General features: G+C 64.3%; 1 protein-coding gene across 1 annotated transcript; it reads right to left on the reverse strand.

The window, feature by feature from the left end:
- Positions 1 to 547: 547 nt before the first annotated feature.
- SLC17A7 (solute carrier family 17 member 7) lies at positions 548 to 25,391 on the reverse strand. Its single transcript, XM_078850281.1, has 12 exons — positions 25,051 to 25,391; positions 11,821 to 12,073; positions 10,024 to 10,142; positions 7,883 to 7,997; positions 7,366 to 7,453; positions 7,083 to 7,169; positions 6,339 to 6,481; positions 5,956 to 6,105; positions 5,306 to 5,438; positions 4,334 to 4,444; positions 3,809 to 3,936; positions 548 to 2,782 (listed from the first exon to the last, which is right to left on the reverse strand). The coding sequence occupies exons 1-12, from the start codon at positions 25,110 to 25,112 to the stop codon at positions 2,429 to 2,431; spliced, it is 1,743 nt and encodes a 580-aa protein (XP_078706407.1). The 5' UTR covers positions 25,113 to 25,391; the 3' UTR covers positions 548 to 2,428.
- Positions 25,392 to 27,022: the final 1,631 nt, after the last annotated feature.

Raw genomic sequence — 27,022 nt, forward strand, 5'->3', positions numbered from 1 at the left:
TGGGCCATGCTGGTTTAGCAGCCACCCCCCCTCCACCACGGACAGAAACAGGGACCATCGCACCCCCATTAGCCATAGGATGAACTAGCTCTTCTTCCTTGCCCCCCACATCCATGGGTCCCATCCCAGTAAGGGAGGAGCGCCCCCTCCTGAGCCCCCCTCCTTTTAACTACAGCACCAGTGATGGGTGGGGTGGGTGGGGATGGATGGACAGATGGTGGTCCATGGGGCTGGACGGAGAGGGCTATGGGGCTAGGCAGGCAGAGGGGGTGGATGGGGATGGATGGACAGACGGTGGTCCATGGGGCTGGACGGAGAGGGCTATGGGGCTAGGCAGGCAGAGGGGGTGTATGGGGATGGATGGACAGACGGTGGTCCACGGGGCTGGACGGAGAGGGCTATGGGGCTAGGCAGGCAGAGGGGGTGGATGGGGATGGATGGACAGACGGGGAGCCGTGGGGCTGGACAGAAGGACGGTGATCCGCCTGCGTGCCGTCCCCCCTCACCCCTCGGCGCAGGAAGGAAGCTCTCACAGGCCTGGCCCCGCTCTTGGTCCCGTATATAATTTATATTTATATATTTACACAAGAATTGATTTATTCCAGCGGAGGGGACACATATACTCAACACCAGGCAGACCCTCCAATGCCAGAGCGGTGGGGCGGGGAAGGGACCAGGGGGCTCAGGTCTCCCCCCCCACACTTTTGGGGGTATCCCCCGGCCCCACAGCATCGCCACCTGCCTCTAACGGGGAGGAACTGGGCGGCGCCGGGGCCGAGCCAGCGGTTGGGTGGGTTGGGGGTGTTGGGTAGGGCGGGGGCCTCACTCCGCAGGCGTCTACTTGAAACTGTCACATGGAAGGGGGGGCATGAAACCACCGACTAGAGGGTGCAGACTAGTTTGAAGCCCTGGCCTAAGCATGTGCTGGGTGGCTTGAAACCACCGGCTGCATGGAGTAGGGTGGCTTGAAACCGCCAGCTGGGTGCTGTGGGGTGACTTGAAGCTGCCGGCTGGAGGCTGCAGGGCAGTTGGAAAATACCCGCGAGAACTGAAATGCAGCAGCCCTGAGCCGGCGAGCTAGGACATGCGGGGCGGCTTGACACCGCTGGCTGGCTCGTGCGGGGTGTCCCGAAACTACCAGCTAGAATTGGATCAGGCAGCCTGACTGGATGCCCGCTAGGACATGCAGGGCGTCTGGAAATCGCTGGCTTGAGCTGTACAGGGTAACTTGAAACCATCACATAAAATATGCAGGGTAACTTGAAACTGCCAGCTGGAGCATGCGGGGTGTCTCGAACCCGCCACCTGCAGGGCGTGGGGTGTCGAACCTGCCAACCTGAATGCACGGAGCAGCTTGAAACCGTCATCTCGGATGTGCAGGGGTGCTTCGAAGTCACCTGCCGAGATGTGCTGGGGTGGCCGGGGACCACTGGCACCAAAGTGCAGGGTGGCTGGGAGCCGCCAGGGTGGGCAGCTCAGAGAAGGAGCGGGTGGTGGGGGTCTCAAAACTGCCGACTGGCACATGGGGGTGTCTCAAAACCGTCATTTGTCATGTCACTTTGTAAAGACTTTGTCAGATTGAACCCCGGGGTCACCAGCTGGGGCATTCCCCCATCCCTTTCCACTGCCCCCCGTAATGGATCCCTAGTGCTGCCCCCCAGGCCTGCTGGGGGGAGGGGTTAATTTATTATGGGGCACATGGGAGCCTCAAGGTCAAAGGTCAAGCACCACCAACCTCAAGATCAAGTTGGGCTCAAGGCCAAGCCCAGAGGCCAAGGGTCAAAGGTCGAGATCTTCCAACTTCAGGGTCAAAGGTCTAACCTCTGCCCCGCCCTCCCCCCAGACCCAGGTCAGTGGGATCACAGGACTTCCCCCCCGAAGCCTTCCAATGGGTCGTACCATCAGCACCACCCCCTCGCCCTGATGGGTCATACCAAATGGCGGCTCAGAGGGGAAAGATTTGGGCGTGGCCTGGGGAGGGGGTTGTACCAATCGAGCAGACCCCAGTGAGGGGAGGGAGGGGGTTGGGTGTGGCTTAGAGGCTTTGGGGTGTGGCCTGACTCAGCTCCACCTCTCGCCCTCCTGGATGGCACCAATGAAGGGGGCTGTGGCCCATAGTGTGGGGGTGTGGCCTAAATCAGCCCCGCCCCCTTCGGATTGTACCAATGCAGTGGGGGAATGGGGTGTGGGGCCAAGCTCAGTCCTGGCTCCCCTGGACCATACCAACACAGAGCGGAGGGGGGGATTGGGGTGTGGCCTGCAGAAGGGGGGTGTGGCCAAGTGTGGCCCCACCCCCCTGGACTGTACAAACACAGTGGGGGGGCTGGGGTGTGGCCTGCAGAATGGGGGGCGTGGCCAAGCTCAGCCCCACGCCCTGGACTGTACCACCGCAGAGGTGCCTGGGGGGAGGCGGAGATCCGGGGGGTGCCTAGGACAGGTCCCTCTCCCGCGGCGCCCCGTACATGTAGGTGTCCTTGCCGGGCTCCTGCACGAACTCCTCCTTCCTGTCCCAGTCGGCCGCCCAGCCCCCGTTGGCGAAGCTGGTGCTCCTGGTGGCCCCGTAGCCGCCGCCCCCCCCGCCCCCGTCGCCCGCCCCCCGAGCGGCCTCGTCCTCCTCGTCAGCCAGCTCGTCCTCGTGGATGAAGCCGCACTTCTCGGGGCTGGTCTCCTCCGGCTCGGCCCAGGGCTGCTTCTCGCCCGAGGCGAAGATCCCGTAGAACATGACGCCCCCATAGTGCACCAGCGAGGCGATGAGGAACACGTACTGCCACTCCTCCCGCGTCTGCCCGCCGGGGGGCAGTAGGGGGGCGAGGGCAGGGCAGGGCGTGGGGGATGGGAGGGGGAGGGGGAGGAGTAGGGGGCGGGGCAGGGAGGGGGAGGGGGAGGAGTAGGGGAGCGAGGGCAGGGCAGGGAGTGGGGATGGAAGGGGGAGAGGGAGGAGTAGGGGCCAGGGCAGGGAGGGGGATGGGAGGGGGAGAGGGAGGAGTAGGGGGCGGGGGCAGGGAGGGGAGAGGGGGAGGAGTAGGGGAGCGAGGGCAGGGAGGGGGGATGGGAGGGGAGGGGGAGGAGTAGGGGGCGGAGGCAGGGCAGGGAGTGGGGGGGATGGGAGGGGGAGAGGGAGGAGTAGGGGGCGGGGCAGGGAGGGGGGAGGGGGAGGAGTAGGGGAGCGAGGGCAGGGAGGGGGGATGGGAGGGGGAGGGGGAGGAGTAGGGGGCGGAGGCAGGGCAGGGAGTGGGTGGGGATGGGAGGGGGAGAGGGAGGAGTAGGGGGCAGGGGCAGGGCGGGGCGGGGGAGGAGAAAGAGACAAAATAATATTTTATTTCCCTTCCTTATAAACATTTTGACCCGGGGGGGATCAGCCATCCCCCAACACCGGGCTCCTGAGTGCCCCCGCCCTTGAGCACCAGCTTCAACAGCCCCCCCAGCCCCGCCGGTGCCCCTCACTCCTGACCCGCAGCCCCCCCCAGCCCCGCCGGTGCCCCTCACTCCCGACCCGCAGCCCCCCCAGCCCTGCCGGTGCCCCTCACTCCCGACCCGCAGCCCCCCCCCAGCCCCGCCGGTGCCCCTCACTCCTGACCCGCAGCCCCCCAGCCCCGCCGGTGCCCCTCACTCCCGACCCGCAGCCCCCCCAGCCCCGCCGGTGCCCCTCACTCCCGACCCGCAGCCCCCCCAGCCCTGCCGGTGCCCCCTCACTCCCGACCCGCAGCCCCCCCCCAGCCCCGCCGGTGCCCCTCACTCCCGACCCACAGCCCCCCAGCCCTGCCGGTGCCCCTCACTCCCGACCCGCAGCCCCCCAGCCCAGCCGCACCTTGTGCTTGGTCATGGCCCCCACGATGATGGGGCAGACCATGCCCGAGAGGGTGCCCACCCCGTTGGAGATGCCCATGAGGATGCTGGCGTAACGCGGGGCGATGTCCAGGTGATTCACGTTGAACCCTGTGGGGACGGGGGAGCAAAGGGACTAAGTGAGAGCCCCCCAGCCCTGCCCCACGGCGCCCGCTGCTGTGCCCCTGCCCCCTGCCCTGCCCCACGGCACCCCCCTTTCCTGCTCCACAGTGCCCCCTGCTGAGCCTCTGCCCCATGGCATCCCCCGCTGAGCCCCCACCCCCTGCCCTGCCCCACGGCGCCCCCTGCTGAGCCCCCAACCCCTGCCCTGCCCCACAGCGCCCCCTGCTCTGCCCCCACCCCCTTTCCTGCTCCACGGTGCCCCCTGCTGAGCCCCCACACCACCCTCTGCTGAGTCCCCATCCTGCTTCCTGCCCCCCGGCGCCTCCTGCCCCACTCCCTGCCGAGCCCCCACTCTCTTCCCTGCCCCACAGCACCCACTGCTGACCTGAAATAGCGAAGCCGCTGAAGCCCACAGCAAGGACCAGGAACGAGATGGCGACGCCTTTACTGTGAGAGTAACCCACCACCAGCAGCAGCGTCGCCTCCATGCCAAAGCCTTGAGGGGGGAGAGAAACTGAGTCACACACACCCCGGCCCTGCCGGTGCCCCTCACTCCCGACCCGCAGCCCCCCACAGCCCTGCCGGTGCCGATGTGACGAAGTGGGACTCTTCTTAATGTTTCCTCTGAATAGTGTGGGGGTGCCTCAGTTTCCCCTAGGCAGTTCTTAAGTCTCTAGGGGGTGGGATAAGGGTGTATGATCCTTGCAGAGCCCTAGAGGGCAGGTGTGGGCAGGGGGCTGGACACAGAGAATGGCCGACACCCTGTTTCCTGGCCACTGATGGCCTGGGCCCTTCCCCCCTGCAAGGTGAGAGCTGAAGGGTTGGAGAACAAAGGGGTCAGGTGGCCTCCTGGCCCGGGAAAGGGACAAAGCCCAGAGGAGGGGGTTGGGGGGCTGGAGGGAGTTTCAGTTTGGGGCTGGCTGGGACATGGAGTGAAGGGCAGATGTGGTTGTCTGGCTCCCTGCCCCCCAAAATGGACCCGGCTGAGGGGTCCTGTTCTCTGCACCCACAAGCTCTGTGTTAGACCATGTCCCTGTCATCTAATAAACCTTCTGTGTTACTGGCTGGCTGAGAGTCCCGTCTGACTGCGGAGTCGGGGGGCAGGACCCTCTGGCCCCCCCAGGACCCTGCCTGAGCGGACTCGCTGTGGGAAGCGCCCGGAGGGGCAGGGGAGGCTGGAGGCTCGGGGGTCACCCCCAGGAAGGTGGAGCCGGGGGAGCTGTGTGTCCTGCAGACAGGCTGCTCCCGGAGAGGAGACTCCCCCAGGGTCCTGCCTGGCTGCGTGGGGAGCAGATCCAGAGCAGCGCCCGGGGACCCGGTGACAGCCCCTCACTCCCGACCCGCAGCCCCATCTCACCTCCGCAGTTCATCATCTTGCGGACGTTGGTGGTGGACATGATCCGGCGGCTGCGGAGGAAATCCGCGATCTGCCCCCCGATGGGGACGATGATGGTCATGACCAGGTGGGGCAGGGCAGAGAGAAGGCCCACCTGGGTGGGAGGGCAGGGAGAGGAGGAGTTACCTGCCCCGGCACCCACGGGGAGCCTCTCCCTCCCCTCACCCCCCTCTTTCATGGGTCCCACCCAGCTGAGTCTGGGCCCCAACCAACTCGTTGCACTGATGGGAGAAGGCAGGATTTCACCCCCGGATTCCCTGCTCAGGATGGGGGGGGCCTGGGCTCTGTGCCAGCTCTGGGAGGGGAGTGTGGTCTAGTGGTTAAAGCAGGGGTGGGGGCTGCGCTCCCGGACTCCTGGGTTCTGTCCCGGCTCGGGGAGGGGGCTGGGGGCCCGGACGCCTGTGTTCTCTCCCGGTTCAGGGAGGGCAGCACAGGGGCTGGGAGCCTGGACTCCTGGGTTCTGTCCCGGCCCGGGTCGCGCAGCGCGGGGGCTGGGTGCCCGGATGCCTGGTTCTGCCCCGGCCCAGGGTCGCGCAGCGCGGGGGCTGGGTGCCCGGATGCCTGGTTCTGCCCCGGCCTGGGGCGCACAGTGCGGGGGCCGGGGCCGGTACCTTGCTGATCTCGAAGCCGAAGACCTCCTCGAAGTAAGCCGGCTGGCTGATGAGCAGCAGGTAGAAGGTCCAGCTGCGGCAGAAGTTGGCGACGATGATGGCGTAGACGGGCATGGAGGTGAAGAACTTGCGCCAGGGGGCCTTGAATTTCTGCCGGGGGGGGAGGGAAGGGAAGGGTGAGATAGCCAGGCTGCGAGCTTCCCCACAACAGTGCCCCCAGGGAGGGTGTCCCGGTGCTGCGAGCTTCCTCGCAGCAGTGCCCCCATCCCATGGCATCCTGGGGCTGCGAGCTTCCCCACAGCAGTGCCCCCAGCCCAGGGCGTCCCGGCACTGCGAGCTTCCCCGCAGCAGTGCCCCCAGCCCGCTTGCCATGGGGGTCTCACCACCAGGGGGTTCATGAGGCTGGCGCTCTCCCCGATGCTCTCCTCAATGTACCGGCGCTCCTCCTCCGTGATGGTGGGGTGCTGAGCCGGGCTCTCATAGGAAACCAGCAACCAGAACATGTACCAGAAGATCCCAAAGCTGCCTGTCGATAGCAGGGGGGAGGAGTCATGGCGGGGGGGGGGGACAGCCAGCTGAGAGAGCCCCTCCCACCTCTGTGTGGGGATACTGGGCAGGAGGGGCCCACGGGTGTGGTGGGGGGAGGCTGGATGCTGGGATAGATGGGCCCGTGGGTTTGTTGTGGGGAGGCTGGGCGCCAGGGTAGATGGGCCCGTGGGTTTGTTGTGGGGAGGCTGGACACCTGGGTCGATGGGCCTGTAGGGTTGGTGGTGGGAGGCTGGATGCCGGGATAGATGGGCCCATGAGTCTGGTGGTGGGAGGCTGGATGCCGGGATAGATGGGCCCGTGACTCTGGTGGTGGAAGGCTGGACACCAGGATAGATGGGCCCGTGGGTTTGTTGTGGGGAGGCTGGATGCCAGGGTAGATGGGTCCATGGGTCTGGTGGGCGGAGGCTGGACACCGGGATAGACGGGCCCGTGGGTTTGTTGTGGGGAGGCTGGACGCCAGGGTAGATGGGCCCGCAGGTCGCGTGGCGGGAGGCTGAAACGCCGGAGTCGATGGGCCTGTAGGGTTGGTGGGGGGAGGCTGGACGCTGCGGTCGATGGGCCCATGGATCCGACCTTACCATAGACGTAGAAGACCGAACTCCACCCCGAATACTGGACCAGGACCCCGGCCAGTGGCATGGCCACCACGGCGCCCGCGTAGGAGCCTGCGAGAGGTTGTGGCCCACGTTAGCCAAAGCCCCACGGTGTGAACCGAACTAGACCCCACCCGCCCCCGAACTGGGGACAGAACCCAGGAGTCTAGGCTCCCAGCCCCCTGCTCTAACCACTAGACCCCCCCTCCCCTCCTGGCACCGGGGAGAGAACCCAGGCATCCGGGCTCGGCAGGGGAGGGTCCCTTACCACAGAAGGCCGTGGTGGCGAGGCGGCTGCGCTCCAGAGGGGGGGCCCACTTGCTCCAGATCCCGTGGCAGGCTGGGTACGTCACCCCCTGGGACAGACAGATGTTAGGGCTGGGGGGGCGTGGCCAGGCTACCAGGCTCCGCCCCTTCACTGGCACCGTTCCTCCCACACCGCGCTCACAAACCCCCTCCATTAGGAAGGGGGCGTGGCTAGCACATCTGGCCACGCCTCCCAATACACAAAGAGGGCAAGGCTAGGAGACCCGCCCCCTACCAGCAGCCCCACCCCCTTCAACTGGTTGCCCCCTCCCACCCGGACTAGAAACGGGCGTGGCCAGAAAAGCAAGCCCTGCCCTCTTACCCCGCCACCTCCATGTGCAAGAAGGGGTGTGGCCAACATATCAAGCCCCACCCCCTAACCCTTCCCTCCCAAGCCTCCCCCATGAGGATGGGGGGCGTGGCCAGGAAGGCAAGCCCCACCCCCTCCTCCGTGGTCCCCCCCACCAGGGGGCGCTCACCTCCACCAGCCCCTGCAGGATGCGGACGAAGATGACGCAGCCGTAGTGAACCCGGGCGGCCGATGGGATCAGCATGTTCAGGGTCGAGGTGGCCACGATGGCAAAGCCAAACACCCTGCGGGGGGAGGGTGGGGTCAGGGCAGGGGACTCGCGCCATCGTTTGCACGCGCGTGGCTCGCTCGTGTGTGGCACGCTGGTTGCTCACTCTTGTGTTTGCCCGCTCGCTGCTCACGAGTGCATTGTACCTTCGCGGCTCACTGTTGTCTTCGCCTCTCAGTAGTGCGTTGCACGCTCGCTGCTTCCTATTGTGTTTGGATGCTCACTGGTGCAAGGCACACTCTTGTGCTTGCACGCTCGCTGCTCACTATTTGCAGCTCACGCCGGTGTTTGCATGCTCATGGAGGGTGCGTGTATTTGCAAGCTAGCTGGTGCATTCAAATACGCACCGCACATCAGTGCATTGCACACTTGCTGCTCACTATGGTATTTGCACACTCAAGGGTCACCCTTGTGTTTGCCTGCTCATTACTCACTAGTGCACTAAATGCTTCTTGCCCACTATTGGGCCTGTGTACTTGGCAGCTTGATCTTATGTTTCCAGGGTCACTGCTCAAAAGGGCTTCACACGCTGGCTGCTCCCTAGTGTGTTTGCACACACATTGTTCACTAGTGCACTGGAGGCTTGCTGCTCCTTTATGCATTGAACGCTCACTGCTCAAACATGGGCTTGCACGCTCGCTGCCCACCAGTGCATCGCACACGCACCGATCACTAGTGTTTGCACGCTCCCTGCTCACTAGTGCATTGCACTAACACTAGTGACACACTGTTGTGTCGGCACAATCGATGCTCTGTGTTCTGCCGCTGCTGGTCATGGCTGTAGCCGCATCGTCGCTGGTCAGAACAGCTGCTCACGGCTGCATTTTGCCTCCCTCGCACTCTTACACCTCTGATGCCTCTGAGGTGGGGAGCAGGGGCTGGGTATATGGGGACCTCTCTGGGGTGGGGTGAGGGGGCTGGGTATCCAGGGACCCCCCCAAACCAGAAGTGGGACACGGCCCCTCTGGAGTGGGGCACCGGGGCTGGGTACATGGGGACCCCGCGCCCGGTACTGAGATGTGGCTGGGTCTAGGGTGGGCATTGGGGCTGGGTATACGGGGACCCCCGCGCCCGGCACGGAGATGCGGCTGACTCTGGGGTGGGGCACGGGGGCTGAGTACACAGGGACCCGTTGCCCGGCACTAGGACGTGGCTCCTGTGGGGTGGGGCGCGGGGGCTGGATATATGGGGACCCTGCGCCCGGCACGGAGATGTGGCTGACTCTGGGGTGGGACGTGGGGGCTGAGTACACGGGGACCCCTTGCCCGGCACTAGGACGTGGCTCCTGTGGGGTGGGGCGCGGGGGCTGGGTATACGGGGACCCCGCACCCAGCACGGAGATGTGGCTGACTCTGGGGTGGGGCGCGGGGGCTGGGTATACAGGGACCCCGTGCCCGGCGCGGAGATGCGGCTGACTCTGGGGTGGGGGGCAGGGGCTTGGTACATGGGGACCCCACGCCCGGCCTGGAGATGCGGCTGACTCTGGGGTGGGGGGCGGAAGCTGAGTACATGGGGACCCCTCGCCCGGCACTAGGATGCGGCCCCTGTGGGGTGGGGCACGGGGGCCGGGTACACGGAGACCCCGCGCCCGGCGCGGAGATGCAGCTGGCTCTGGGGTGGGGCGCGGGGGCTGGGTATATGGGGACCCCTCGCCCGGCACTAGGACGCGACCCCTGTGGGGTGGGGCGGGGGGGCTGGGTATATGGGGACCCTGCGCCTGGCACGGAGATGCGGCTGACTCTGGGGTGGGGCGCGGGGGGCTGGGTAGCGCAGACTGCCACCCAGCGGGACAGGAAGCGGTGTCTCTCCCGGGAGATTCAGGGAACCAGCCAAGGATTAGCCCATTTGGAGAGGGGCCAGGCCCTGACAGAGCGGAAAGGAGCCAGGGGAGTTTTAATGCGACTGAGATTTTGTACCTGACCTGAAATGCCTCCCTGCCCCACCCCCCGCAGCCCAGCGCCCCCTGCTGAGCCCCCACCCCGCTCCCCAGCGCCCCTGGTGCCGCCCTGGGGCCATGGGGCCGGCTGTGCGTCTCTTCCAACCTATTGGCAGCGAATTTCTGGGCGATGAAGCCGCCAGGGATTTGCGTGACGATGTAGCCCCAGAAGAAGGAGCCGTGAATCATCCCGACCGTTTCGGGGTCCCAGGTGAACTGGGCTTTCTGTGGAGGAAAAGAAACAGAGGAAAGGCCCCGCACCCCATTCTCAGCCCCCCTGAGCCAGCCAGTCCCCGCCCTGGGGCTGGGTGGGAGTCGGCGCCTCCTAGAGGGGACAGGCCCTGGGCCCCATTCCCCGCCCCCCTGAGCCAGTCCCCACCTAGGGGCCGGGTGGGAGTCGGCACCCCCTGGAGGGGACAGGCCCCGGGCCCCATTCCCTGCCCCCCTGAGCCAGTCCCCACCTAGGGGCCGGGTGGGAGTTGGCGCCCCCTAGTGAGGACAGGCCCTGGGCCCCATTCCCCGCCCCCCTGAGCCAGTCCCCGCCCTGGAGCCAGGGGGAGTTGGCGCCCCCTAGAGGGGACAGGCCCCGGGCCCCATTCCCCGCCCCCCTGAGCCAGTCCCCACCTAGGGGCCAGGTGGGAGTTGACGCCCCCTGGAGGGGACAGGCCCTGGGCCCCATTCCCCGCCCCCCTGAGCCAGTCCCCACCTAGGGGCCGGGTGGGAGTTGACGCCCCCTGGAGGGGACAGGCCCTGGGCCCCATTCCCCGCCCCCCCGAGCCAGTCCCCGCCCTGGAGCCAGGGGGAGTTGGCGCCCCCTAGAGGGGACAGGCCCCGGGCCCCATTCCCCGCCCCCCTGAGCCAGTTCCCGCCCGGGGGCCGGGTGGGAGTCGGCGCCCCCTGGAGGGGACAGGCCCCGGGCCCCATTCCCCGCCCCCCTGAGCCAGTCCCCACCTAGGGGCCGGGTGGGAGTTGACGCCCCCTGGAGGGGACAGGCCCTGGGCCCCATTCCCCGCCCCCCTGAGCCAGTCCCCACCTAGGGGCCGGGTGGGAGTCGACGCCCCCTGGAGGGGACAGGCCCCGGGCCCCATTCCCCGCCCCCCTGAGCCAGTCCCCGCCTGGGGGCCGGGTGGGAGTCGGCGCCCCCTGGAGGGGACAGGCCCCGGGCCCCATTCCCCGCCCCCCTGAGCCAGTCCCCGCCTGGGGGCCGGGTGGGAGTTGACGCCCCCTGGAGGGGACAGGCCCTGGGCCCCATTCCCCACCCCCCTGAGCCAGTCCCCACCTAGGGGCCGGGTGGGAGTTGACGCCCCCTGGAGGGGACAGGCCCTGGGCCCCATTCCCCGCCCCCCTGAGCCAGTCCCCACCTAGGGGCCGGGTGGGAGTTGACGCCCCCTGGAGGGGACAGGCCCTGGGCCCCATTCCCCGCCCCCCTGAGCCAGTCCCCACCTAGGGGCCGGGTGGGAGTTGACGCCCCCTGGAGGGGACAGGCCCTGGGCCCCATTCCCCGCCCCCCTGAGCCAGTCCCCACCTAGGGGCCGGGTGGGAGTTGACGCCCCCTGGAGGGGACAGGCCCCGGGCCCCATTCCCCGCCCCCCTGAGCCAGTCCCCACCTAGGGGCCGGGTGGGAGTTGACGCCCCCTGGAGGGGACAGGCCCCGGGCCCCATTCCCCGCCCCCCTGAGCCAGTCCCCGCCCGGGGGCCGGGTGGGAGTCGGCGCCCCCTGGAGGGGACAGGCCCTGGGCCCCATTCCCCACCCCCCTGAGCCAGTCCCCACCTAGGGGCCGGGTGGGAGTTGGCGCCCCCTGGAGGGGACAGGCCCCGGGCCCCATTCCCCGCCCCCCTGAGCCAGTCCCCGCCCGGGGGCCGGGTGGGAGTCGGCGCCCCCTGGAGGGCACAGGCCGCTCACCTCCACCACCACCTTGTCGCCCCGGTACACGGTGTTGTTGTTGACCATGCTGACGATGGCCACGCCCAGGTTGCAGCGGATCCCGAAGCTGATGCAGAAGCCGAAGCCGCAGAGCATGGCGATGATGTACCGGCGCGGGAGGCCGAAGCAGGTGCAGTCCACGACCGGCTGGTGCTTCTCCGCCACCGCCACCGCCCGCCCCTCCTGCGTCAGCTCGATCGTCTCCCCGCCCGGCTGGTGCCGCTCCAGGAGCCTGGCCCAGGGACAGCGAGAGCCAGCGAGAGAGGGGGGTGGGGGTGGGGGTGGGGATAGATAGATAGAGAGATAGGGGGCGGATGGGGATAGATGGATAGATGGATAGATAGATGGGGCGGATGGGGATAGATAGGTAGATAGAGGGAGTGGATGGAGATCAATAGATAGAGGGGGTGGATGGGGATAGATGGATAGATAGAGAGATGGGGGGCGGATGGGAATAGATAGATATATAGATGGGGGGTGGATGGGGATAGATAGATAGGGGGGCGGATGGGGATAGATGGATAGATAGATGGGGCGGATGGGGATAGATAGATAGATAGATAGATAGATAGATAGATAGATAGATAGATGGGGGGCGGATGGGGATAGATAGATAGATGGATAGATAGATTGGGCGGATGGGGATAGATAGATAGATAGATAGATAGATAGATAGATAGATAGATAGATAGATAGATAGATAGATAGATAGATAGATAGATAGGGGGCGGATGGGGATAGATAGATAGATGGATAGATAGGGGGCGGATGGGGATAGATAGATAGATGGATAGATAGATGGGGCGGATGGGGATAGATAGATAGATGGATAGATAGAGAGATGGGAGGCGAATGGGAATAGATAGATAGATAGATGGGGGGTGGATGGGGATAGATAGATAGGGGGGCGGATGGGGATAGATAGATAGATAGATAGATAGATAGATAGATAGATAGATAGATAGATAGATAGATAGGGGGCAGATGGGGATAGATAGAGAGATAGAGAGATAGAGAGATAGATGGGGGCGGATGGGGATAGATAGATAGAGGGGGTGGGTGGGGATGGAGGGGGTGGGTGGGTAGCTAGATACTCCCACCCCCACCTCACCCGGCAGCTCCCTTGCTAAGCAGGGCCAGCCCCCCCCATCCCGGCCCCGGGGCCGGCCTTGCTCAGCACAGGGAGCTGCCGGGTCACGGGGCAGGCGGCCGCGTTAGCAGATCACAAGGACAGTTTTAAATATCCCTGGCTAAGCTCCCCCCGCCCGGCCCCCACCCAGCTCGAGCTGAACTGACCTTCCCCAGCGAGGTCGGCTCCTCTGGTACCGGCTTTCCCCACAGCTTCCTGCCAGGTCCCCCCCTCCCCGGCGCTGGGACACGGCCCCTCTGGGGTGGGGCAGGGGGCTGGGTATATGGGGACCCCTCGCCAGGTGCTGGGATGCGGCTGGCTCTGGGGTGGGGCAGGGGTCTGGGTATACGGGGACCCCTCACCAGGTGCTGGGATGCGGCTGGCTCTGGGGTGGGGCAGGGGGCTGGGTATACGGGGACCCCTCGCCAGGCACTGGGATGCGGCTGGCTCTGGGGTGGGGCAGGGGGCTGGGTATACGGGGACCCCTCGCCCGACACTAGGACACAACCTCTCTGGGGTGGGGCAGGGGCCTGTGTATACAGGGACCCCCCTGGGGCAGGGGGCTGGGTATACGGGGACCCCTCGCCCGGCGCTGGGACGTAGCAGCTACAATCCATCCATTTCCCCAAACCCCTCCCTCCAGCCCATTCCCAGCGTTTGCTCCTAGTTAACAGATATTGAAGTCTTCAGGTTTTTGTTTCTCTTCAGTTGGTAAAATGCCCGGCCCTGCCCTCATTGCAAACAGGAGTGACTCTGGATTGACCCCAGGGGGCCTGGGAGCTGAGATCAGAACCTGGCCCTATCCTCATTGCAAACAGAGTGACTCTGGATTGACCCTGGGGGAGCTGAGAGCAGAACGCGGCCCTGCCCCCATTGCAAACAGGAGTGACTCCGGATTGACCCTGGGTGATCTGAGAGCAGAACCAGCCTCTCATTTCTGGTCCCTGCCCCCTCCCCCTCCTCCTCCTGCTCCTCTCCAGCCCCCAGCTGCCTCCCAGCCCCACCCCACCCCCTACCCCCTTCCCCAATTGTCCCACCCCTACTCCTTCCCCTCTACCTCCATCCCAACACCCACCCCCTCCTCACTACCCTTCCACACCCCCACCGCCTCCTCCTTCCCGGCCTCCCCCCTTCTCATCCCCAGCCTCCCCCCCTCCCCTTCTCGCCCCCACCCCCCTCCCCACCTGGTGTTAAGAGGCAGCTGCTAATTCTTGCACCTTTTCACGCTGCATCTTCTTAGCACCAGCAGCTCTGCAAGAGCGAGAGAAACGGAGCCTCCCCCCCGCCACCCCCACCCTACTGCTCCCCGCAGCCCAGCGCCCCCCCCCGCCCTACTGCTCCCCGCAGCCCAGCACCCCCCCCGCCCTACTGCTTCCCTCAGCCCAGCGCCCCCCCCGCCCTACTGCTTCCCTCAGCCCAGCACCCCCCCCGCCCTACTGCTCCCCGCAGCCCAGTGCCCCCCCCCGCCCTACTGCTCCCAGCAGCCCAGCGCCCCCTAGCGCCTCCCGGGAGCCAGCCCTGACTGCCAGGGGAGAGCGCCCGCTTCTGAGCCCCCCGCAGACCAGCGCCCCTTCTGACCCCTGCCCTGCCCCCTGCTCCCCAGTGCCCCCTTCTGCCCCCTGCCCTGCCCCCTGCTCCCCAGCGCCCCCTTCTGATCCCCCTGCCCTGCCCCTCCAGCCCAGCGCCCCCTGCTGAGCCCCCCGCCCTCCCCCCGCAGCCCCCCACCCCGCTCCCCAGTGCTCCCTGCTGACTCCCCTGCCCTGCCCCTGCTCCCCAGCGCCCCCTTCTGATCCCCCTGCCCTGCCCCCTGCTCCCCAGCGCCCCCTTCTGACCCCTGCCCTGCCCCCTGCTCCCCAGCGCCCCCTTCTGATCCCCCTGCCCTGCCCCTCCAGCCCAGCGCCCCCTGCTGAGCCCCCGCTCCCCAGCGCCCCCTTCTGATCCCCCTGCCCTGCCCCTCCAGCCCAGTGCCCCCTGCTGAGCCCCCCCACCCTCCCCCCACAGACCAGCGCCCCCTGCTGAGCCCCCCGCCCTGCTCCCTGCAGACCAGCGCCCCCTGCTGACTCCCCTGCCCTGCCCCCGCTCCCCAGCACCCCCTTCTGACCCCTGCCCTGCCCCCTGGTCCCCAGCGCCCCCTTCTGATCCCCCTGCCCTGCCCCTCCAGCCCAGCGCCCCCTGCTGAGCCCCCCCGCCCTCCCCCCGCAGACCAGCGCCCCCTGCTGAGCCCCCCACCCCGCTCCCCAGCGCCCCCTGCTGACTCCCCTGCCCTGCCCCCGCTCCCCAGCGCCCCCTAGTGCCCCAGTGCAGCGCCGGGCTCTGCACCAGCCCAGTTCTGCGCAGCCTGCCGCAATCCCAGCCCCGGCGTGTTGGGGGGCGAGGGGGGCGGGGGGGGGAGTTGGCGCCGGTGCCTGATGCCACGTGGCGCAGCGGGACCATATGGGAGCCGCGCTAAGCCCCGTGCTGGGCTCCTGGCCAAGCTGCCTCATCCGCTCGCGAATACCCGCAGCCGGGCTGGAGCTGGGCGGTGCACACGCCCCCCCCTCCTTCGCACAAGCTGTCCCGAGCTGCTACAGCCCCCCCAGCCCCGGCTAGTGAGAGCAGAGCGGCGCCGATTGTGTGTTTGTCTGGGGGGGGGTCTGCTGCCCCCTGCTGGAGGGGCCGGGCCCTGCGCTGTGTGTGTCCTTGGCGCCCCCTGCTGGAGGGGCCGGGCCCTGCGCTGTGAGTGCGTCCCTGGCGCCCCCTGCTGGAGGGGCCGGGCCCTGCACTGTGAGTGCGTCCCTGGCGCCCCCTGCTGGAGGGGCCGGGCCCTGCGCTGTGAGTGCGTCCCTGGCGCCCCCTGCTGGAGGGGCCGGGCCCTGCGCTGTGTGTGTCCCTGGCGCCCCCTGCTGGAGGGGCCGGGCCCTGCGCTGTGTGTGTCCCTGGCGCCCCCTGCTGGAGGGGCCGGGCCCTGCGCTGTGTGTGTCCCTGGCGCCCCCTGCTGGAGGGGCCGGGCCCTGCGCTGTGTGTGTCTCTGGCGCCCCCTGCTGGTGGGGCCGGGCCCTGCGCTGTGTGTGTCCCTGGCGCCCCCTGCTGGGGGGAACGAGTCCTGCTCTGGGGGGGGAGAAAGCAATATTGGGGAGTGGGGACCTCTGACCCAGGTCTTGAAATCCATCTGGGGCTGGCGGGGGGTCCCGGGTTAGGGTTGGGTGTAAATGTGTGTTTCTCTGGTGGAGGGGGGAGTGTGTGTGTGTGTCTGCTCTCCCTATGGGGCTGACCCCCAGCCCCTTACCCCACCTGCCAACAGGGGTATCCGTCTGCACTCCCCCGATCTCCCCCCGCTCACTGTATGGGGCCGGAGATGACCCTTGCTGCCGGGGAATTAGCCGCCGGATGCCTAAATCCCGCCGCAGAAGGTGACCGGGGAGGGCAGAGAGCAGCCGCCCACCCAAATGGGCCTGGCTGCCCCCCATGGGGGCAGGAACGCAGAGGGGGGGCATGGGTGCAGCTTAAGAAGGAGAAGGTTGGGGGGTGACCAAAGTGGGGAAATTTGCTAATGAAGGCGTATTTAATCAGGCAAAGGTCTGACGCGGAAGCTGGACTGATTCAGACAGGAGCCAAGATGCAAATGTTGAAGAGCCTGGAGAATTAACCACTGGCTGGGGGGCTCCTCCACCGGCACTTGGGGACTCCGGCTGGTTTGCGAACCGAGCCGCTCCGGTTGAAGCAAACACGAATACCAGGCCGGCCTCCAGCCTGGGCCCTCCAACCGGGCAGGTTTTGTGGCCCTCTGACTCTCCCCGCCTCCTCGCTGGAGCTGGGCGAGTCCTGGAGATTGCCGAGCTCTGCCAATCGGGAAAACCCGGGGAGAAATCCGTCGCGCCAGCTGGAGGAAAGCGGTTCGAAATTTCCAGTGCACCCAAACGTTAAAGGGGGGAAAAGAATCCATTTGGCGCAGGGCTTTTTCCTGAGCTGGTTTCGTGGTTATTTCTTTCGTAGAACGGGAGGAAATTTCAAAGGGAAACATTGGGACGGCATCCTTTTTTGCTCCCTCCCCAATCTGTGACCTTGGCCCAAATTTAGGAAGCCCATAAAAAATGCCAAAAGGAAAAAAAAACACCCCACCCCAATTGGCTCGTCTTGTACCATTCATTTCTCGCTCCTCGGAAAGAGCCTCTCCCCTGGCCGCAAATCTCGGCTAAACCCGGGGCGGGGGGGGGGGGGTTGGGGTCGACGACCGCAGTCGTAATTTATGGTTTGCACTTTCAAAGTTGCAGAGAAAAGCTTGAAAAGGGGCCAAGTCAAAGCAAGGCTGGGTGTTGGCTGGAAAATCGCAGGAGTTTCAAAGCCAAGCTCAGGAGTGTGTTTGGTTCTCTGAAGACTCGGGGCCCAAAACCAGAGAGAGAGAAAACAGGCTGCTCCCTCAGCAGTGAGTCACAGCTCAGACCACTGTATGCTGGGAGGGGGGGTGCTGGGCAGGGAGCCTGACCGCCTGCTTGGGAAGAGTCAGGGGTCCCGTTGTGGTGTAAATACACCCCGGGTCTCTGCTTTTGGCAAATACAGACATGCCCTGCTCGTAGGCCTCTGCAGCTTGTTCCCCGTGCCCGTCGCTGTGCCCGCGTCAGGCCTCTGTCCACTGGCTGCCCGTCGCTAGCACGTCAGACACAAGCTGCCAGGCTCCCCGCCCCCCCATGGCCTCGCCTCGCTCCTTCACGGCCGCGCTGACAGCTCCCAGCTGTCCCCCACACGGGGCAGGCGCCCCCGTGAGCACCGGCCACAGCCACCTCGTTACCCGCCTCTGGCTCCTGCCTCAGGCTCATCCCGGCTGGGATGCCAGTGGGGCCAGGCACTGGGGGGCTCCCGTGCTGACCCCCCCAGATCTCAGTCCTGCTCCGGGTTCCCCTGTCCGACTGTCTCTAGCCAGCGCCTCTTGTCCAGCACTGGCGGCTCTTCGGGGCCGGGGCCGGCTTTTAGTTCAGGGTCTGCGCAGCCGTGGGGCCCTGGGCCGTCTCTGGGGCCCCTGGGTGCTACCGTAATACACCTAATAATGCGTAAGAGAGGGATAGCTCAGTGGTTTGAGCATTGGCCTGCTAAACCCAGGGTTGGGAGTTCAATCCTTGAGGGGGCCATTGAGGGATCTGGGGCAAAAATTGGGGATTGGTCCTGCTTTGAGCAGGGGGTTGGACTAGATACCTTCTGAGGTCCCTTCTAACCCTGATCTTCTTTGATTCCGTAATACACCTAACAATGCGCAGCGCCTGGCGCCATGGGGTCCTGGGCTGTCTCTGGGGCTCCTGGGCGCTACCATAATACACCTAACAATGCGCAGCGCCTGGCGCCATGGGGTCCTGGGCCGTCTCTGGGGCTCCTGGGCACTACCGTAATACACCTAACAATGCACAGCGCCTGGCACCATGGGGTCCTGGGCCGTCTCTGGGGCTCCTGGGCGCTACCGTAATACACCTAACAATGCACAGCGCCTGGCACCATGGGGTCCTGGGCTGTCTCTGGGGCTCCTGGGCGTTACTGTAATACACCTAACAATGCGCAGCGCCTGGCACCATGGGGTCCTGGGCCGTCTCTGGGGCTCCTGGGCGCTACCGTAATACACCTAACAATGCACAGCGCCTGGCACCATGGGGTCCTGGGCCGTCTCTGGGGCTCCTGGGCGCTACCGTAATACACCTAACAATGCACAGCGCCTGGCACCATGGGGTCCTGGGCCGTCTCTGGGGCTCCTGGGCACTACCGTAATGCACCTAATAGCAATACAAATTCACAGCACCTAGCACAATGCATGACTGGAGTGCCTAGGCACCCAAATGGCATCATAAATGCATTCGCTGCAATTAAGCAACATGCAAACAAGAAACCAGCACAACTGTCATGAATCAAAATCAACAGGGCGGGAAACAGCTGAAATTAAGCTAAATAAATAAGATCGTCTAAATGAAGTGGTTAATTATATCCAACAATGCTAATTAATTAAATAATCCTCGTCCTTCGAACTAAGGGAATAAAAACATGAAACTGCCTGCACCAATTAAAGACTCCAAGCCAAATGCAACCCTAAGCAATCAGAATCAAATAAAAACAAGCACATGCTCTAAAAACCCGAAGGCAGCTGTGCTCAGTTGAAAAAATCTGCAATATAGACAGATACTGGTACAGAGGGTTCGGATATATTTTTAAAAATGCAGTTCAAATTCCCCAGTCAAAGGAGAGAAAATTCAATGCACACACAAAACAGACACTCAAATTCAAACAAAATACCACTAAACTCCTCCGCCAGGGCCAGAACCCAGGAGTTCTGGCCCCCAGACACCCAACCACCAGACCCCACTCCCCTCCCAAAGCCAGGGATCGAACCCAGGAGTCCTGGCACCCAGCCCCGCTCTAACCGCTGGACTCCACTCCCCTTCCAAAGCCAGGGAGAGAACCCAGGAGGCCTGGCCCCCAGACTCCCCCTGCTCTCACCCACTAGACCCCACTCCCCTCCCAGAGCTGGGGAGAGAACCCAGGAGTCCTGGTCCCCTTCCCCTCCCCTGCTCTAAATTCAATTTAAACCCTTCAGTCCAATGACAAGACTTCGACAGGCTGGAGTGAAAACGGAGCTGAAATCAGGGCTGGTTCCTTGCTCGGGGCTCTGGGCGGGTTCAGGGATTCCCAGAGTTGTGAGACTTAAACACAGGGTGTTGGAAGGGAAAAAATTTCTATGGAGCCAACTTCAGCGCCATGAAATATAGATGAGGCAGGATGCAGCTATGGCTCGAAAAGCCATGAATTATTCAGCGCGCCCTGGAAGGGCTGGTCAAAAGGAAGCTGGGCCTCTCCCCGCCTCGGCGAAAGTCCTTGGAGGGAGGGGAAAGGTTGCACAAGTCCCGGTTCCCAGCACCTCCCAGCTCTAACCACTAGACCCTACTCCCTGTCCAGAGCCAGGGCAGAACCCAGGCGTCCTGGCTCTCAGCACCCCCCCTGCTCTAACCACTAGACCCCACTCCCCTCTCAGCACTGGGGAGAGAACCCAGGAGTCCGGACTTCCAGCCCCTTTCCCAGAAGGAGCCACCCCAGACATGGCTGGCAGTTGTGGGTAGTTTTCATGGCCTGGGGTGTTAACAGTTTAACCCACGAAGCAGGTTTTCAAGTTCCCTACAGAGACGGTTCACTTGAATCTACCTGGATCACCTACCCGACTCCCATCCTTGGGGCAGACTATTATCCCATGGTACAGAGCGGGGGGCTGCGGAGAGGCTAAGTGACTGAACCAGGGTCACTTGGGGAGTCTGTGGCAGGGTACATGCTGGAACCAGGTTTACCATCTCCTAGGCTGTGTCCTAACCCCTGGGCCACCCTGCTCTGGGTCAAGGGAAATAGCAGATCTAAGGGAGCAATACTGTCTCCCCCATGCACGGAGGAGGGGGGTGTCACGTGGAACAAAATGGAAACCTCCATTCCCCTGCTGCCAGCTCCCTGGGTGCCCCGCTTCCCTCCCAGGGATTCCCTACAACCTCCCGATTGTCCCCCATGCCAGGGGTTATATGTGCCCTCCCATTCCTGCCACCTCCCATACTCGGGTAGCTGTGGGTGCTGCCCCTCACCCCTATGCCTCTAGGGATTGTGTTTTTAAGCTTTTTGCCCCAGCTGGGAGGTCTAAAAGGATTACTATTTTTCTTTTAAATGGAAGCTGACATTTTCACAAAATCCCAGGACTCTGGGAGCTGGGGATTCGGAGAGAAACAGAGACTGTCGCCAGATACCGAGGCACTGTCAAAACCCCTGGAGTGCCTCTCGCTACATCTTTGGGTTCCTAAATCTCTTGGGAAATTTGGGCCCAATTTCTCTCTTACAGACACAGAGAGAGAGAGAGAGAGAGAGAGAGAAGGACTCATCCGCTCAAGCAAGGGGAGGCCGGGACATAGGCACACAGAGGATCCGGCCTTGGCACATGACAAAGAAGCAATTTCACGTTGGGAGCCGGGCGGGAGGATTAGCCCCGGCCCAGCTGTCTAGTTCACAGCAGCGAAGGGAAAAATATCGAACGGCCTTTCGACTTTGCACTGGCCTCCCGTGACCCTGAAAGGTGTCAGCTGCTGGCAAACGACCCAACGCCTTCCCACACAAATCTTGTGTGTGTGTGTGTGAAATAGATAGATAGATAGATAGATAGATAGAGGAGGTGGGTGGGGATGGATAGAGGGAGTGGAGGGGGATAGATGGGGGTGGCTGGGGATGGATAGATGGATAGAGGTGGTGGCTGGGGATGGATGGATAGATAGAGGGGCGGATGGGGATAGATAGATAGAGAGGGTGGCTGGGGATGGATAGATAGAGAGGGTGGATGGGGATAGATGGGGGGGTGGATGGATGGATAGATAGATAGAGGGGTGGCTGGGGAGAGCTGCTGTGGCCAGGAGGCCGGCGGGCCCTGTGGCAGGGCGTTGGAAGAAGGGACAGGAGCTGTGGGGAGCCAACTGGCTCCTATCCCCGGCCCTGCCCCGAAGCACCTGGGCAAGGCCAGACGGGGCCCTTGAGCCAGGGTTTCCGGGTGCCCGCCATGCTGGGAGCCCACTGCACCCACCGGCCCTAGGTGGAGCCAAGCGGGTCAGCTCCCCAGCGGTGATCATGGGGCTCAGCCCCTCGCCCAGCACGGGGAGAAAGGAACCCACTCACGGGAAGCCCGGAAGGGATCAAACTCGGCGCAGCCAGCAGGGGGGCGGGTTGAACCATGTGCCGGGAACAAGGTGCAAGGCCGCCCGTGGGGGGCTGAAGAGAAAAGCAAATGTTGAGTGACGAGGCCAAAACTCGACAGGGAAGAGCCGCCCTGTAATGAGCCCTGGCCGCGCCAGGCGCCGGCCCGGCCTTAAAAGCAGCAGGTGCGGCCAGAGTTAAGGACGGTCTGGAAAGACCGGTGCCCAAGGGGACCCAAATTAAGGACGGTGAAGAACCTTCCAAGGGGTGTTTCTGGAGCACTTGACTTGCCGCCCTTAGTCCTGGTCTTTTAACGTCGGTTTCATCCACGCGCACCCAGATCTGCGGCCACCGGCCTGTAGTAGCTACACAAAGATTTGGCTTGATCGATCACAGCCGGCGTTTATATGTTATATATCGAATACACCCTGTGGGTGGCTCTCTCGTGCTCAGACACACCCCTTAGACACAAGCAGATCTGTGATAGTGTCCATGTGTAAACGGGTGTGGAATTGATAGACATCTATGTGAAGAGATTTGATTTTGTCCGTATTCAGGATGTTATACCAACGATGGAAGGCCTAGACCGGTGGGTTTCAACACTTTGTTTCTGGCGACCCAGTTGAAGAAAATTGTTGATGCCCGTGACCCCGCGGAGCAGGGGTGAGGGGTTTGGGGTGTGGGAGGGGGTGAGGGCTCTGGGCTGGGGGTGCAGGCTCTGGGGTGGGGCTGAGGAGGAAGGGTTTGGGGTGCAGGAGGGGACTGGGTTTGGGGGGCTCAGGGCTGGGGTAGGGGATTGGGGTGCAGGAGGGGGTCAGGACTCAGGGATGGGAGTGCAGGCTCTGGGGTGGGGTCAGGGATGAGGGGTTTGGGGTGCAGGAAGGGGCTCTGGGTTTAGGTGTGGGGGGCTCAGGGCTGGGGCACAGGGTTACCTCGGGTGTCTCCCGGTCAGCGGTGCAGCAGGGGTGCTGAGGCAGGCTTCCCACCTGTCCCGGCACCCCTCTGCGCCCCGGAAGCAGCCAGCAGCAGGTCCGGCTCCAAGGTGGAGGTACTCAAGCTGCTCTCACCCACAGACACCGCCCCCTCCCCAGCTCCCATTGGCCAGGAACCAGCCAATGGGAGTGTGGAGCTGGTGCTTGGGGCAGGGGCAGCGCGCGGAGCCCTGTGGCCCCACCGCCTAGGAGCCGGACCTGCTGCTGGGCACTTCTGGGGTGCAGCGCGGTGCCAGGACAGGTCAGGACCAGCCTGCCTCAGCCAGGCAGCACCACCGCCGGGACTTTTAATGGCCCGGTCACCGGTGCTAACCAGAGCCACGGCGACCCACTGGTCTAGATAATACTTAGTCCTGCCGTGAGCGCCGGGGACCGGACTGGACGACCCCTCAAGGTCCCTGCCCGTCCTCCGATTCTATACACAATATATAGACACATACCTGGGAATGTGTCCACAGATACACGGGTGTGTGTGTGTGTGTATATATAAATATATATGGGTGTTTATTGCATCGTTTTTATTACGTGTGTTCGTATACCATATACCACCAAATCTGTGTGTGCGCACATATATATTGCATACACACCCATGCACTTAGGGTTTATTACATGCAGATAGCTGTGTAGTTGTGGAAAAGTATGCGTAGCTAGATATTATATATCACCACATCTGGGTGTGTATATTTTATTGCATGTAACACACAGAAAAGCTCACAGATGGGATGATTATACAATAGACACCCCTTTGATTAGCTATAGAAGGGAATATATATATATACACACACACACACTAATATATATTATACGCACAGAAATTGTTATGACACACACAGAGGGCTTTGATCTAATCACCTCCTGCTTTGCACAGCTCCTGGCCGGAGCCTCTCGCGCAGGGTTTCTCGCTCGCTGTATAAATAAATCGCGCGGGATCCATTTAGAAACCTGGTGCATATTTCATGAGGTTTGGCTCTGGTGGGACCCACTCTTCGGCGGAATCCGGGCCAGTTACGTAAGGGCACCGGGGTCCGTCTCCGTGCCAGGGCCGGGGTTTGTTCTGCTCACTCGGCGGTTTGCGAACAACACAATGTCCCGGCTCCGCATCGATCCGCCTCCACCCCACCTCCCCTGGGGACGGCAGCGCCGGGCGGCTACGGACCAGACCTGCGGGCTGGGGCGCGGGGCGGGAATTCATGGCTTTCGTTCAACCCCCCCAGCACACCCCCACGCGGCACGCCCCCACTTCCAAGAGATACCCACATGCCGATGCTCGCCAGATGTGCGGGGCGCCCCGGACACAGCACAGGGCCCGTCCCCTCCAGCAGGGGGCAGCAGGGACCCACACCAGGCCCCATCCCAGCCCCACTCCGGCAACTGCATGACCTGCAATATTATTCTGGCGTTTCTGTGGATCCCGCCCCCCGCCTCGCAGGGCGACCCCAGCATTGTGTGATCCACTCCACGCTCATCGCAACCTCCCCCTAGGTCTCCCAGCCCAACGGGCCTGTTTCCCCCCCACCAGCCCCACAGAAGGCTTCATCAAGGGAGTGGGGGGGGGAAAGAAATTGCACCAAGCTGCAGAAATACAGAACCGGGCCAGTGTCTAAAGGCCAAAGCGGGGGGATTAGAGAGGGTCGGGGGGGAGGGGGGGGGATGATGAATGGATGAAGGTTATAAATAGAAAGCAAATATCTCTCCATCACATCCGCCCCAGGAAGGGCGGATGGGGAGGGAGACGCTTCCCAAGGCAGATCTGGGGCGCACCCCCAAGCGAATTGCCAGCCCCTGCACCCCACCCCAAAGAGCTGGGTATAGGTGTGCGTGCGGAAGGGAGGGGCCTGGCATCTGCCCCTGGGCATCAAGGCGGGGTTTGGGAAGGGAGGGGAGTGTGTGGGGGGGGGGGTGAATCGTGGGGGTGCAGCAGGTGAGTCTAGGGTTAAGTGTGGGGGGCTGAGACATGGGGGGGTGAATCCAGGGAGTGAGCGTAGTGGGGCTGAGAAATGGGGTAAAGCTAGGGGGGAGTGAGGGGGGGCCTGAAGCCAGGGTTTGAGGGGAAGTGATTGTGTGGGAGGGGGCACTGAGGAAGAAGAGGTGGATCTGGGGGGCAGGGGGCTGAGGAAAGAGGGTGGATCTGGGGGGCAGGGTGAAGGGAGAGGGGGTGGATCTGGGGGGGCAGGGGACGACTCTGAGAGGGGTGAAGTTGGGGGGCAGGGGGCTCAGGGATAGGGGAGAGGGTGGATCTGGGGGGCAGCCAGGCAAAGACTCAGAGGGTTGGGGCTCGTAACCCAGCCCAGGTCAAGCCACCCGCTTGGCCACCGTCCGCCCCCCAGCCCCCTGCTCCCGGCAAAGCAGGGACCAGGGCCCCGATCCTGGCCCCACAGGGGCCCAGATCCTGACAAACCCCCCCACGCCCCCTTCCCCACGCCTCACCTGTGCACCTGGCCCAGCGTCTTCCCGGCCAACTTCTGGAATTCCTCCTTGTTGAACTGCATGGCGGCGAGCAGGACCGGCCCGGGCTGGGTCACAGCACCATGCTCCGGCCCACGGCACCGGGGGGCGGGGGTCGCTGTCTGTCTCTCTCCTGCCTCCCTCCTGTTTCCTTCCTTCTTTTCTCTTCTCTCTCTTTCCGTCTCGTTCCTTCTCTTCCTCGTCCCTCCCTTCTCTCCGCTTCTCTCCCGCGCTCTTGCCTGCCCGTCTCTGGCTCCCGACGGCAGAAGGAGCTCTCAGCCGCCGGCTGCCCAGGACCGATCTGTCCCAGCCCCAGCTGCTCCCCCCTCCCCGCCCCACGCTGAGCCTCCCGCGTCACTGGCTCTCAATCCAGGCGATCCTGCGTGGGACGCTGCCGCCGGCTCTGCCCCCCCCCGCCCCCAGCAGGCCAGCCCCGAGGCCACGGGGAGGGGCCGGGAGTAGCACCAGGGACAGCTCCGAGGCGGAGAACCGGCCATCCCCTGCGGAAGCGTTCCTCGGGGCCAAGGAGCCAGGACTTCTGGGTTCTTTCCTGGACTCTAAACCCGCACAACCCATCTCCTTCCCAGAGCTGGGGAAAGAACCCAGGAGTCCTGGCCCCCAGACCCCCTGCCTGCTCTAACCACTAGTCCCCACTCCCCTCCCAGAGCCAGGGAGAGAACCCAGGAGTCCTGGCTCCCACTCCCCCTGCTGTAACCACTAGTCCCCACTCCCCTTCCCAAAGCTGGAGAGAGAACCCAGGAGTCCAGGTTCCCAGTCCCCCCCTGCTCTAACCACTGGACCCCACTCCCCTCCCAAGGCAGTGGACCTGGCCAGCTCCGAGCTCACCCTCCCCTGGGCCCTGGAACTGCCAGCTGTCGGGAGCCCCAGCCAGCCCGGAGGCAGCTGCCCAGACCGAGGGGTGTGGGGGGGGGCGGGGGGGGACGTGCCCCAGTGGGAGACAGATGGTGCGAGTTTCTCAGGGCACAGGCCCTTTCTTGGCAGGTGAGGGGGGGAGCAGCCGGCAGCCTTGAGCAAATCTGTGCCCCCCCACAAACCACCAGACCCCACTCCCCTCCCCGAGCTGGAGAGAGAACCCAGGAGTCCTGGCTCCCAGCCCCACCCCCCCATGCTCTAACCACTAGACCCCAGTCCCCTCAGAGCTGGGGAGCGAACCCAGGAGTCCTGCCCCTCCCCCCCCCGCCCACCAGTGAGAATTACAACCCAGGAGCAATGGACACTTCCCAGCACCAGATGGGATAGGTGGGCGGGATAATGAGATGCAAAGATATGCACCGAGGAGGGAGTGGGGGTAAAGAGACAGGAACGGGCTTGGGACCCCCCAAGCCTGACTTTCCGGGGTGGTCTTGGGGGAGATGCCGGGGAGATGCCCCCCCAGCACGGCAGTAAGGCCTTAACTGGCCTCAGGGAAAGGCTGCAGGTTCCCCACCCACCCCCCCATCATCCCCCCCACTCCAAGGGGAAAGGCCCCATTCCCTGACCCCCTGAGCCAGCCAGTCCCTGCCCTGGGACCAGATGGGAGCCAGCGCCCCCTAGAGGGGACAGGCCCCAAGCCCCATTCGCCGCCCCCCTGAGCCAGCCAGGCCCCACCTTTCAGTGCCCGCCCCGGGGAAAGGGCTCCGCACGGGGTGGCAGAGAAGCTCCTGCAGCCCCTGGCGCGGCTGGCAGATGGCTGGGGGGCGGTAGAGGGGGCTGGCTGCGAAGGGGGGGAACAGGCTGTACGAAGGGAAGGCGAGAAAGCAGCGCCGGGAAGGCGGAGCTGGCAGAAGAGAGGGAGGGACGGAGAGAGAATGAAAACCGGACGGGGACAGAAATAAGAGCTGGAGACACGCACGCTGTGCCCAACCAGCGCCCCCCGGTGGGCAAGGCCGGGCCCTGCCCCCCAGCCGGCGCTCCTGCCCCATCCCGCCCCCCCCGCCGGGCGAGGCTCGGGCAG

The sequence above is a fragment of the Lepidochelys kempii genome, chromosome 23 (assembly GCF_965140285.1).
Source record: "Lepidochelys kempii isolate rLepKem1 chromosome 23, rLepKem1.hap1, whole genome shotgun sequence".
Taxonomy (NCBI): Eukaryota; Metazoa; Chordata; order Testudines; family Cheloniidae; genus Lepidochelys; species Lepidochelys kempii.